Source organism: Falco naumanni, chromosome 8, assembly GCF_017639655.2.
Source record: "Falco naumanni isolate bFalNau1 chromosome 8, bFalNau1.pat, whole genome shotgun sequence".
Lineage (NCBI taxonomy): Eukaryota > Metazoa > Chordata > Aves > Falconiformes > Falconidae > Falco > Falco naumanni.
Window position 1 is genome coordinate 26,992,726 of NC_054061.1, and position 14,208 is coordinate 27,006,933.

The window sequence follows — 14,208 nt, forward strand, 5'->3', positions numbered from 1 at the left end:
CAAGACACAGCAAAGTGCTTTCAAAACTACCTGTCTCAAAGTGGAGAACTGAGGCACAAAAAGCAGGCAGCTAACAATATACATCCTTTGAAACAGGGAAGGAAAAATAAAAAATCACAGCAGCCATACAGACTCAGAGGAGAGCTCTAGGATCTCTTCCTTGCTAGTTAGCAGGGATGCAAGAGTTGCCCCCAGGCTACACTCACCTTTCCATCAGGCTTAGCCTGTTGGGTTCCTTTCATGTGTTCAAGCAGTCGTATCTTACACCATGTGATGAGAAAAGCTAGAGGCAGCAGGTGGAAAACAGCATCCACCAGGAATGCAGCCACCTCCCTCTCATTTCCCAGGCTGAGAGAGCGAAAGGGCCATGGCAGAGCAGACTGAGTGGTGTATGTCCCATCAGTGTGGTCCAGAAGGAGAGATACCTGAGAAACTTGGATCTGCTCAGATCTAATATGTAAAGTCACCAGTTTAGCAAGTGATTACTGAAGAATGAATACCATTAAAGACCTATTGCAAGATTTTGACCAGCCTCAGCCTTAAAATAGTGATGATTTTTTTAAAAGGCTGTGACAAGCATCATGCTGTAAATGGTATTTCTTCATATTGTTGGTGGAGTCCTGGACAAAAGAAAGAGCAAGTTGCTGGGCAAAAATTTAAATACACATAAAATCCTCAAATCTGCCCCCAGGATACCTGCAGCCCAATGCACCTATGCTATAAATACTATTTTGGAGAAGATATGAATCATAGAAGCTAAGGACTTTTGTTATCTTGCTTATCTCTAGTTACCCCAACATTCTGATGCCTTGATAGCAGGCATGAAAGGCAGGAACCAGTCCCAGCACTGTGCTTTTCAAAAATGCTACTTTATATTTTTCAGAAATTTCACAGAGGCCATATCTCTGCATTTCTACATGCTCCATTTTAAGGTCTGCGTTTTCCAAACTAAAAGTACCCAAGTAGCATGAGAAGAGCACGTTACTTCCACACTCGCTCCAGCTGCCCTATAGGTGATGCAGACCTGACGTACAGCACATTTACTCCTACACAGTCCCGTGAATTCACAAGGAGGCATACCACCCCTCTCTCAAACACCTTCAAACCTAGCCAGGAAAAAGCTGACAAAACAGAGGGGAAGACTGTCAGGGAGGAAAGAATGAGAAGATTATTTATAATGAGAAAAGCAGCAAGATTTCTTGAAGGTACAGCTTAATAACAAGGGAGGATGTGAAGGAAGATGGAGAGAAAATGCTTGACAGAGAACAAGGAGACAATCATGGGAGTCAAATGAAAGGATGTACAGAGATGAAGAAATGAGAATGGGAATAGATGATGTGAGTGCACATTAACCTCTCTCATTTTGTCTCCCAGAGACTCACTCCAAAGTTTAAAAATGCTGTTGGATATTTGCCATTCAGTTGGTGAGCCTGAGAACACACCCCTGCAGGCCCATCATGGGTCTAGATTGGCCTAATAAATCACTTGTCCCAAGACAATGCAATTAAGCCTAATTAGCTGATGCCTTTATTCCTAAAGAGTCTCTTCCCAAGGGAGGTTTTAACTTTTGGTTTCTAAATTAGCTCAAGGATCTAAATTGCTCTCATCTCCTTGGCAAAGAAACAGTTTGTTCCTCCGGTAGTGCAGGATACTTTATGCACTTGAGGGACAAGTGGTGTGATCCACAGCTAGTTTATCCATACATCAGTCCACAATTTTTGTCTGCTAGGACCAGTTACAGACCCTTCTGGAAACAGCAGCATGCACCATCATCTAGCACAGCTGCTGGAAGCCTCTACATTGCTTCTCCAGGTCCTCTCCTTGGCCGGCTCAGGGTGCTCTGTGCTGCTAAAGCTTTCCGTAGTGCTGAGTTATGCAGAGCTGATAGACCTCAAAGGCCAGTGAGAGCTGGACCATCTTAGCTTTTTATTCCTAGGAGCATTTTAATCAAGAGTAGCTTTAGTTCTTTCCAATACAGTAGGTATAAAACAGCCTTCCCGATCCTTTATGACTGTCCTTCACTCCCAACTCACGTTGCTCCAAAGCTACATTATTTTCAGCCATTTCACAGAAGCTTTGGCTGTTTAGTTTGGGGACTGTGTGGCTCTAATTCTAAAAAAAAAAAGAATAACGTGGTATATTCTCAGAGATCAAGAAAATAACTAAAGAAACACTCAGCTGGAGCTACCAGCCCTGGAAGGGGTTGAGCAGCCTCTTGCAGAACATGTACTGGGCAGAGAGGGTCTGCACTGGAGACCCAGAGAGACCCAGAGCACCTGGGAAAACTGGGAATGGGGCTAGAATAGTGTGGGCTTGTTTGTCTCATGCCAGGGTAAAAGTTCACTTACCAAAAAGCTGTGTAGGTCTCCGTGAAGAAGTAGCGTGAAGCCATTTGTGCTCTGCCATTTTCATTGGAAACAAGACACCAAAAAGGGAAGTGATCCAAGAGAAAGGGATCTCACCTCTGTCTGCACAGAAACCATCTGAAGATATCTTGTGTTTCTCAAAGCTAGTATGAAATAGTTACTTTTTTGTTTCTTGTTCTTTGATACTTTTTTTTTTAATCTTATAGTAAAAGCCAACACGCTCTTTGAGCATCAGCTGCTTCCTGCACACACAGCATTTCTTCACATCACACAAACTTTTTATTTTTAAACTCTACCTGCTGCTAGTGTATGCTAAAGTTAAGTCTTGATAATTCCTTTCATTTTAAACGCTAGACTGTGTACAATTTTCATTTAATCCTCTACCAAGGCTTATCTATTATTCTCCTGGCTGCTTTACATACATTTATTTCCCTTTCATCTTTTTAAATTGTGCCTTACTTTTTCTTACAGGGATTTGACTAGGACTTTTTTCTTCCTCTATCTCAGGACTCTGGGAGTTTGTCCCCTCCCATCCCTTATGCCAGCTGACAGCAGAGCTCAACTCACTGCACATTTACAGCTGCAAATACCCTGCTGCAAATACTCAACTTCTCCTGTATCTTCTGCTCCAGGTGCTCACAAACATTCACCTTTCATTACAGCTGACTTGCTTGGCACATTTTAGTTACCCTGCTTTTTGCAAATGGAGAAATAGAGAAACAGGGGGAGAAGGAGAAAGAAAGGGCTGGAGGGAGAAACTTTTCTGGAGCCTGAAAAGCTAGTCAAGCAAAATGTCATATTAGTAGGTCACCTTAGTGCTCTCAGCGTCTTGGAAAGCCCCCCTCCGCCTCATAACCACACTTATGTAGAAACCTGGTGGCACAGAATGAGCCCTGCACTGACCAAACAGTTTCAGCAGTATTTCATAGCTCTGCTCTGTCCGAGTCTTTTTTTTTTTTTATTTGAAACCTTCCCATGAAGAAATCACTCTAGCACAATTAGCCAAGAATATGTTGCATTGTGATATATAGAGCAGGTATTAAAAAAGCTATTTGAGTATTAAAAGAGACTTCAAAGGAGGTGAGATCATGAGAGAATAGGGATATATTGTATCCATATATGTCAGATTGATTCAGTTTTACTGCTCTAGGAAGAAAGATAGGAGACCAGCAAAGGACTACCCAACTTACTCGGGTACAGGTGTTAATTAGGATGGTTACAACATGTAACTTTGAGACCCATGGCCCTTGCAGTGAATTAGAGAACCATCCCTAGCTAAACTGGGGAGTGCAGGATGGTGTTTGCAACAACACAAACCCAGAATGGGATATCCGAGCCTGTACTGTGCTGAGCCTCTAAAGGCCAGCCAACAGACCTAAGGATGAAACCTTGTTCTTCCCGAGTTAGTGAATAACAACTTTTAAAAGTCTTGCGGGAAGCTTGCACATCCATAAAGAAGAGGAGTGGGATTAGTGTTGCCTTTTGTCTGCTGGGCTGTGCCAAGGGATCACCGACTAACGCTGGTTCTGGTTTGCAGTTAGGCTGCCACAGCTGCGGGCTGCAGATCCCAAGCAGAAAGCAGCTTTGGCATGGCCCCAGGTACTGGTGGTAAGGCTATTAAACAAATTAATAACTCTTTCTCAGGTTGCATTTTTAAAGGAAGCAGCAGCCCATCAGCGGTTTGATGTTCATGGAGCAGGCCCTGGGTGGAGCAGCGCCGCGGGGAGCAGCTGGAGTGGACCCAGGTTTTGAAACTGGGCATAGCTACAATGAGCACGGCTGCTTGCACGCACTGCTCTTATTAGCAAGCCTCTGGGGATGGAAAAAAGCACACTCATGAAACTAAGACAAGTTAAAACAGAATACCTCAATGGCTTTGGCCATGGGCGGTAGCTGGGCTTGGGGTTTAAAATTAAAATTTTGCATTGAGCTGTTTAATTTTCAGTAAGTGCCCACATCCTTTGTGCCCCAGCCTCAGTCAGTAACAGGCAAAGGCACTTGGCAAACATTCTGGGTCTGCCTCTCTGAATTATGGTCAGAACATATTTCGATATAAAAATAACTACTTTGTCAATAGCTTGCGGAAAATATGAAGGATGAGACAAATCAAAGGAATCTATATAGGCGGGTAAAGTGACACGCATAATATTGGTCACAAGCTAAAAAAAAAAAAAAAAGTATTGCAGACAGTTTAAGCGACAAAAGGATACCAGCAGGGTTGGAATTTAATCACCCGCTTAGGTGTGGGCTGGGATGCAAAGAAACAAGTGTTTGGTGCTCCTGGTTTTGAATGAAGTTGTCTGGCCACTGGGTGTCATCCTTGATTCAGATGACAGCCAAAGACTTCCCAGCTACAACATAAAACCTGCAACTTCCAGAGCAGTTAAATTCCACTCTATTTGATTGTACAACGTACAGCAAATTGCTCTGCATTTAAATCAGCTATAAAATTGAATACTTTGACATGGACAAATTCTCCTTTGTCTCACAGTCTTATTTGGAGACCTGAAATGGCTGGTTGATGCGGAATAGGAAGAAAAGTAATGCAACTGGGGCATATTAACTACAAACCATTTGATGAGTGCCTATCAAATCTCAGGAAATATGAAATAACTACGATTAAGTAATACAAAAGGTCTATGCAGGAAGTTTGGAATTATATCCTTAATTGGGGCCCAAGCTGAAAAAGCTTATATCATATAGGTAATTGTATTTAAGGCATCCACTATCCAGATTCAGAGCACAAGGTAATGACTACTTAAGAAGCAGCTGGTTCAGGAAAAACTAATTTAAGCTGTTACCTCCAATACCAAGCTAGTACCCTCACAGAAGGTTCAAAATTTCATCAAGGAGGAAAAAAAAAATCGAAGTCCTTAAGATTTTATTCATTCTTCCTATTGCTATTCTGTGGTTTCTAGCTGACCCACATTTTTTTCACTGGTCTTCAACATCTTTGAGGTTCCTCACAACCAGGATCCAGAGGTGTGGCCATGGGAGCAACACCTGCACCTGGCTAACAGGGAAGAAACAACCCCAAAAAAACCCCAAAAACTTCCCAGAAGAAATATTAGGATAGTTGGAATATTTTGCCAGCGTTCACATGTGAAGATCAAATCAGCCCACAACTGGTCGTATGTCACCCTAATGAGTTTTCTGTTATGGGTGACTGAGAAGAACTTATCAGCATTATTTTGTTATCTCCTGGGAGTCTAGACAGTCTGAAACCAGCACATAGTGCAGTGAAGCTGCTTATTATAATATTATTTCTCTCTGAAACCTGATTTAGTTTGTCTTCTTCAAGCTAAAATAAAAGTGCCAGCAATTTCTCCAAGCATTTTAGCCAGAAAGAAATCTAGAAATCCTTACATTTGTCTTTGCATTAGAAGTATTAATCCTACTGTTCTTAATATATATACATAGAGTACACTTGTATAACATTTTACATAACAGGTTTGTTGTTTTGTGGTGTTTGTTTGTGGTTATTTTTAATGCAGCTAACCTCAGTTGGTAGCACAGCTTTTCATGGATTATACAGTCTTTGAGAACCCAGATCTCCATGTAATGCTTCCTAGCTTTACCGGTGGATATAATTTTAATGAAAACATACCAGTATTAAAGACCTATTAGACACAGAGTTGAAATTGTCTTTGATTTAGTTCACCAGCCAAAGACTTCAATGATTTAAAAACATCCATTTTTAAAGGAAGATGTTAAATATTCTCTTTACATTAAACACTCTCATAGGCATGATTTAAGTTACTTGGTTTTAATATTATAAGCATTCTCTTTTATGATTATATTTAGTTTAGAACTGATAGCAGACTTTAAGGAGGAAACACATTTAAGATGTGAGCATGTACATTAACAATTTCAAAATTTACTAAAATTAACATAAAAGAACTCATCTGAGGTAACAAAGCCAGATAACCAATTTATCTAAACTTGTACTACCCTTTTCATTGGTGCAGTAAGTCAGTAATAGTTATCAGCCCAATGAGGGGTTTTTGAAGCAGGGAATTTCTTCTGCATCTATACATACATAGGTACACATGTCTATAGTCTATGACCAGGAATCCATACATTTCTCACTTCCAGATCTCAGCTCAAAGGGAAGATATTTTCCCATTTAAACCTCACAGCATCTTTTATTTGGGTATTGAAATATACTTACGTAGGTTTAATAGTCTGGGAATGCTTCTCATGAATGTAGGCACCAGCAAGGCCTCCTGCTCCAGAATTTAAATACTGCAAAGAGTAAATCAACATGTACACGTCGTGCTCATTATCTGCAAAGTATAGCTCCCCTCCTCTCACCCTACTCTATAAAACAGACCAGCATTAACATTTCTAGTGGTTTCTGACTACAGATCTTAGAATTTGTCTCAAAGTGCTGATGTACATAAAAGCAGATATATTTATTCAGATTAGTTCTAAAAATACCTTTCTCACCTTACATACGATATTTGAAGACTAACAGACAAAAGGCTAGAAAACTGAAGTATGGCTTGAAAACAGCCCCATATCATAACACACACAGCAAAGTCATCAAACAATTCATCTGACTACAGCTATTGATTCTTCATCTCAAGCAAAGTCAAAGGAATTAAAGATACCTTGTTCTATGATTTGGAATTATTTACGTTTAGGTAACAATATTCTCTTATTTAGGGAACACTTAAGAAAATCCTATAGCCACAAGCCCTTCTTGGTATGGGAAATAAGAGAAGAGCCTCTGATACTGTGACCACAGAGCAGAGCGTGCTTCAGAGCAGGTGTTTAACTGCCACTAGCATCCATCTCACATCTGCAAGACCTTACAGGTCAGTGCCACTATTATCTTTTGGAACCTCTGGTAACAAAGCCACCACCAAAGTCAGCGTCCATCTCCTTGTTGTGGCTGGTTCAAAGATTCAGCCATGTCTTGACTGACAGTTCAGGTGCAGTTCTTATTCACCTGACCTGTTTGCTGACCCATCGTATAAGCAACATTACGGAAAATAGTCTCAAACAATGAATTTATTGTACCTTGTAGGAACACCAGCATGCAAAATCTACTCCCCAGTCATGCAAATGAAGCTCTACATTCCCAACAGCATGAGCCAGGTCAAATCCAACAAAGCAACCCTGCAGGAAAGAGATAATTAATATACCGCTTATCAAGATAATAATCTCTATAAAATTATTTTGAAAAAGCATCTTTAGAGCTTTACTCGCTTTCTCTATAAGCATGCTATCAAGTCCCATCTGTTTTGAGCTATTACGAGAAACACTTTTGTATGCCACAGATACATGTAAAAATCATGAATTATTTTGTGGGCTTGTCTTCAAGGACGTTTGGATATGGTTTGGATTCCTAAGGTTTTTTCCCATGCAGTAAAGTCGAATCACTTTAAAGAAGTATTCAGAGCAAATGCATAATTTAAAACTTGTACGGCATGACAAGCTCTAGGCACAGACAAAATAGTAATGTACATAATGATGCCAGCTACTCGTGAACAATTGTATTCCACTATATTCTTCTACTTAAGGTCTCCCTGATATTTGAACTGTGAGGATCCTGCTCTCTGGGAATCCAAAGGGTGAGAGAGCACCCTATGCAACACATTGATTTCTAAGGACTTGGGGACTTGTCCTTGAAAAGTTACAAAAGCGTTCTGTCATCGCTCTGTGAAAAGCATTGCATTTGTCAGAGCCACAATTTGCAAAGGGCACTGAGGTGGTGCTGCTGGTAGGAAAAAAATTGCAGCACCACAGGTGTACAGATCAAAAAGCAGCAGTTTTACACACAGGATAACCACTGGATGGCAGCCTTTTTAAACGAAAAGGTTCTTCCAAGCTTTGCTGTTTATTTAAGCGCAGAGAAATAAAACCTGCCTTTCGCGCCCGGACTACAAATTAAACGCTATTTTGCATTTTCCTTTTAAAACACAAGCAGCCTGCTTGCAAGCAGCATGGTAGGAATGAGAGCAAGAGCACAGGCTTCAGAAAAATCAACGTCCAATAATAAAACGAATGGGGGTGTTAAAGAATCTCTTGCTGTTTCTTACACGAAGGGAGCCTGAGCTAAATTATTTAAACAGTAGCTTGGTATATTTAATCTTTTGTATAAACCAGATAACAGTTTGAGTGAAGCAGCATTTTAAGATTATGTGACACTCTAATTCTAAAAGAGGTGTTAAAGAAGTTATCAGCTTGGGGAGTTGCTCCAAAAGAATGGGAAGAAAATTCACTACCATAGCATTTGCATGATCTAAACATTGGGACCAAAGTTCAGTAACAGCCTAGCCTTCACACCCTCCATGGCTTCTTCTCACAGGGGCACACAGAAGCGAGCTAAGACAAATCTGAAATGATAAAGCAAGTAGAGAGAGGTCGAAGCACACTGCATGCCCATGGGAATGCTTTCATTCACAGATAAAATGGCCTTGGTTCAGAGAAATAAGCTACAGCAAGCTAGAGCCAATCTGCCAGTGAATGAGGTCTCCTTCGGATTTTAAGGCATTAACTTCAAAACTTCAGTTGACTGGATTTAAACCTTTACAGGTATCCCATCGTACATACATCCCACAATATTTTTGAAGAACAACTATGACATGCATTGGTTGCAATGGAAACCAGGAGTGATACGATATGCTGACAGTCTTGCAGAATGAATGTGTCTGGCAGTACATTAACAAGATTAAAACAAATAAACCAAAACATGGTAGGTGCATATGTAAAAAAAAAAAACAAAAAAAAAACCAAAAAAAACCAAACCAAAACAACAACAACAAAACAAACATGTTTTCAAGCAAAAGATGAAAAATTAGGAAAATACAGTAGATGGGAGGTAGGAGAAGAGTCTTTAGGACACCAGCAGGTTGTATGCCCTTGCTGTCGTGGTAGTATGATGAGAGTCCACAGCCATACCTACGTAACGTCAACACACACAGACTTTCCTGGGCACTGATGCCGGCCGGAACAGCCCAGTTTGCACCCACACCATGAGCTTGTAGCCCTCAGACAGGGTGCCCCCTGACCTTCCACCCATGGGTCATCTTCCTGAACTGCTTTAACTGCTCCCCAAAGCTTTGAAATTGGTTGGTAAATCCTACTGGGGACTATTAAACTTACTAAGGCGGCATAGCCTGAAAATCCGGGTTCAGTGCTGGCAGGTTTACTGCGTCGTCTCGGAAACACCCACTTGTACTATTTTGTTCAAGATATCCGCAAGATGGGTCGTGCTGGTTTGCTTTCCCTGGGGAGGTGTCTGGCACTTGAGTCACACAAACAGCAAATGTTTAGCCACACAGATTGCAGGGAAAAAGTAAAACAAACTGAAACAGCTCTCCCTGCACAAGCCACGCAGAACAAAGACTGCGTGGGAATGTCGCTTCCCCAGACTAGGGGGAAAACGACTCTCCATCTGCTCTGGGCGAAGAAGAGGACGTGTGCTCTCCCCTGCCTCTTCCGTTTTATTCTAACATCTAAAAGTCATTTCTGCAAACTGTCTGGGTAGCTGCTGATAACCAGCAGGTAACAACTCAGCATGGACAGTGACATTTGGAGAGAGGGAGAGAAATGACAGCTTCACACCAGCAAAGCTGGGACATTTCGAAAGAGAGGCAGGAAAAGAAATTAAGATGAAGGATCTTGAAGCTTTTCCTACTGGGACTCAAGAGATTAAAACACTTTACATACAGCATAGAGTCAGTGGAAAGTACAATATAACTTATGAAATGAAAATTGTAGTTGAAAGGTAGAGTCTCCTAAAAGTCAGCCATTTCTTTGCTTGTAGAAGAATAAAATGACTCAGCCCCTCCGTCCTCCAGAGCAAGCTCAAAAGTATGAAACAAGGAAAACTATTACATCCTCTTCAGCCTGCTGATGAGCCTCTTGCATAATACGTAGTAATTTTGATTTATCTGAGAGACCTAAGATGGAAAAATAGCCTGAGGTAATTTTTCAAGCTTAATTTAGTTCATTTAATATTTAATGACTTAATGAAGCTGTCTATGTGCAGAGCTTTCGCTCTGGGAGAAATCTTAACATACGTAGAGAACTTAGGAAATTGGCTTAAAAAATGTAAAAGGAAATCAGTAACTTAATTCATAAATGATTGACCTCAAGAATCCTAGGACATTTTGCAGACCTCCTGAGCTCACAGCTCAAATCTCTAGCCAAGCCCTGATAGGGCACTACACTGCAGGATTTTATTTCAATGGTACATTGAAAGAATTATTAAGACCATCTGTGTAGGACACTTTTCTGGTATACTGGCTGATAAGTTATTTTTTAACTCTTCTCAAATAACATTTCCACCTTGTGTTTTCCTCTTCTGACTTTCTTGCTTGTCAGCTCTCCTCAACCAATTTTCTCTTCAGGAGCATGGGGTCATTCCACAGCCTTCATCACGAGGAAGGGGAGCCTTGCAGTTTTGCTATGAACATGACTTCTTGGGCTTATCCTCTTTTAATATACATTTTAACAGATATCCAGCCTTTCTGTGATAACATGTCATGTATAAGACAAGCCTGGTTTCATCATGTCCAGCAGCTCTTGAGGGAAATATGGTCTTGAAGTCCTTGTACTTACTGTCCTGAAAGCTAGTCAGCCTGGGGACAGGGATTGGTTGGATGCCACCAAACAGAAATATTAAACCCATACTCATTGCATAGATGCTAACGACTCAGGGTCAGCAGCCGGGTATTTTTGTTCTCCTCTAACCCAAAAGATGCTCCTAACATCAGCTTTGACCTAGGAAAAGAGGAAAGGAGCCAATTGCTTTTGAAGATCCAACATATTGGGCTTTTTTGGTAACCAGAAGCCCTGTGACTAAGAGAAGCAGCAGGATACAGGAATATCTCTTACCAGCATTGAGACTGAAAACTTGTCATGAAACCCTGATTTCATAGCTGTTCAAGTAAATATTTGCCATGTGCAGATGTTTAAGTGCAGTGTAACAGTATGTTACATAGTGGGTTTGTATAAACATATAAACATCACTTAACCGGGGGGCAAAATCCGTAAGGAGACATTGAGCTGAGTGTATCTGACAGTAGGGAAGTACAAACAGGCTGGCTCGTGCTCTTCAAGCCTTATGGGTACTCAAGCAGTTCTTCAGGCTGAATTACTTTTTATTTTCAAATACACTAATGACATTTTAGGTCATGAATCTACCTGGATCCCAGTCCTACATGCTTTAACCACAAAGAGGCTGGCAGGCTGGGAGAGCTGGGGCTGTTCAGCCTGGAGAAGAGCAGGCTCCGGGGGGGCCTTAGAGCAGCTCCCAGCGCCTGAAGGGGCCGGCAGGAAAGCTGGGGGGGGGGCTTCTTACAGGGGCACGTGTGACAGGGCACGGGGGTGGCTTTGAGCGCAGACAGGGCAGATGCAGGTCAGATATCAGGAAGAACCTCTCCCCGTGAGGGCGGCGAGGCGGTGGGCCAGGCTGCCCAGAGCAGCTGTGGGTGCCCCATCCCTGGCAGTGCTCCAGGCCAGGCTGGATGGGGCTGGGAGCAGCCTGGGCTGGGGGGGTCCCTGCCCGGGGCAGGGGGTGGAACTAGATGGTCTTTAAGGTCCCTTCCAACCCAAACCATATCATGACTCCATGAATCACTGGGGGTTTTTTCCCCCTTTTGAAAAATCTCTGGAGTAAGTGATTCACTTCTACGTTATGGCATCTCTAACAGGCATGCAGGTGGAGACAGGCCTTTGACATCTCTCTGTGCCTGCTGGAGTACTGAACTGCTGTCAGAAATTGCTCTCCTCTTTACTAACATGGTACAGTCACTGCATAAAGTGTTCAGTGTCCATGCGAAAGCACATATCCCTGAGTTAATACTATTATTTGCACTGCCTTATAGAAATTTTAAGCTCTCTCCACCAAGTCCTGGTTATCTCCTCAGACAACATAAACATGAAATCCGTTTTGACTCCATATAATAAGCTGTCAGTGACTGTTCTTCCCCAGAACACAGGTTCTCAGTCACTTTGGCGTGGTTTCTAGCTTTCAGTGAAGCTGCATCACTCCCACTCACGCAAGCCTGTGCCCCACAGTGCAGAGAGCATCTTTACAGAGGCGGTAAAGTGATAGACTTTCCCCAGGTTGTTCACATTTATGGTAGAGAAGAAATGTCTCTCTCTCAGACACGTTTCAGACACCACAGAGCAGATTTTGGGGAAGAAGCACTGTAGGCACGTAGCCATCGGCTGCTGAATGAAAGCTTTGCTGCCACCCAGAGCGGGAGCAAGTATAGAGCAGTGGGTGGCATCGTCCTGTTAATAACCTATGTTTCCTTTCAAATATTTCAGCATAGTCTTTTAATTATTTGTGGTCAGCAAAGTGCTGGAAGACACCATGAAGGTGTTGCTTTCAGAGCTGCACGGAGCTAAGACACAGTCCCATTTCCCCACGCAGCTGACTGCCCCCATTTCTTTTTTCCGAGGTGTTTTACATCCATGTCAGAAGTCAGTCTTGTTTTGTACTGTGTTCAGGACCGATTTTGTTGCCAGGTGCTGCTGTGTGAGTACATTCCCTTTTTATATCCCATGGGACCTGCACTAGCTCTCACACCTGCTCTGCTCTCTCAGGGGAGACTTTACCATCACTTTCCAGCAGTATAAATTACTCCCTGACCTCCAGAAAAATTTCCACTGCCAAACGTACAGCAACAGATGATGTACAGCCTGTTGTGAGCCAGAAACCTCTCCAGAGAGTTGAAACATCAAATATAAATAGTTAGCTGGTTTGCCAAAACCCAGTGATATTAAATAAGTTTATCCTTGAGTGGTTTAATCTTACATGAGATAAGGTACATCCAATAAGAGACTGCCCCTACAGAAAGTCTGGTGACCTCCTGTTGCTAAGACGACTTAATTAAAAACTATTTTCTCCTGGATTCCCAAGGCAGTTGAGATGGTTAAAGAAGTTTTACAGCTATGTCCACAGAGCGCACTGTCTGCAAGCTCCAAAGGCTGTCATCACTAAAATACAGTCGTCTTGTGACGCTGATGTGCTCCACAGTGTGCCTGTCTCCAGAAAACTGATCAGCTGAGTCTGAACACCACTGGCTCCATGGGGAGTTCGCCTCCCAGCTCACTGGGGGCAAAAAGTGACACAGTGTGGCAGTGGGAAAGCAGGAAAGTCATGAAAGTCTGCCCCAAAAAGCAGAAACCTAACACAAAGTCACTTTTAAAGAGATTTGGGCTGTGATTACCACCTTTTCCTCCACTGAGCCTCTTGAAATTCTATCCTTCGAGAAAAGCCCTGTAGAATTTAATAGCCATGAACTATGTCTCCATATAGTTTAAGTCACACGTCCAGGATTCCTCTCACAGGGCTATTTCTCCACGTAGCACACAGCCTCCAAAGGGTCTGAGCACAGAGTGCTTTTGCTTTTTATCAGAGCCTCACAGATTTCCACGTGTGCTCTGTTTTGTTCCACAAAAAAGTAGGAATTAAAAATACTTCACAAGAAAATTTATGTAAAATTGATGTGAAAAGGATGAGTCCGGAGCAATCCTACCTTTTCATGGCCAGCCTTTGTTATTCTAGGGATGTCAAACAACTGCCCCGTGTAGTACTGCACCCCACTGAACAGAATGACAGCGATCGAGTCCCCTTCCTTCTCAATTACAGCAAGGATATCTTCAATTCTCAAGGTCTCCTCCCCCTAAAACAAAGTTAAAGCACACATTTTACATCAACTCTGGCAGTAATGGAACTGTCATTTCTTATTTCATAATCTATATTTTACCACGAGCCATGCTGCTTGCATAACGAGATCAAAAGCAAATCCTTAGCATGGTAATGATATACAAAGGTAGTGCTATAAAGTAGTCTATGAGTAAGTTACCTCAGTAT

General features: G+C 42.1%; 1 protein-coding gene across 4 annotated transcripts in view; it reads right to left on the reverse strand.

The window, feature by feature from the left end:
* Positions 1-14,208, reverse strand: part of KYNU (kynureninase) — a 59,874-nt gene that overhangs the window by 18,200 nt on the left and 27,466 nt on the right. For all 4 annotated transcript variants that reach the window (XM_040603141.1, XM_040603143.1, XM_040603142.1 and 1 more), the window contains 3 exons: positions 13,871-14,017; positions 7,392-7,490; positions 6,538-6,611 (listed from right to left, as the gene is read on the reverse strand). In XM_040603141.1, the coding sequence (XP_040459075.1) occupies positions 6,538-6,611; positions 7,392-7,490; positions 13,871-14,017 (320 nt within the window). The remainder of the gene's footprint in view (positions 1-6,537; positions 6,612-7,391; positions 7,491-13,870; positions 14,018-14,208) is intronic.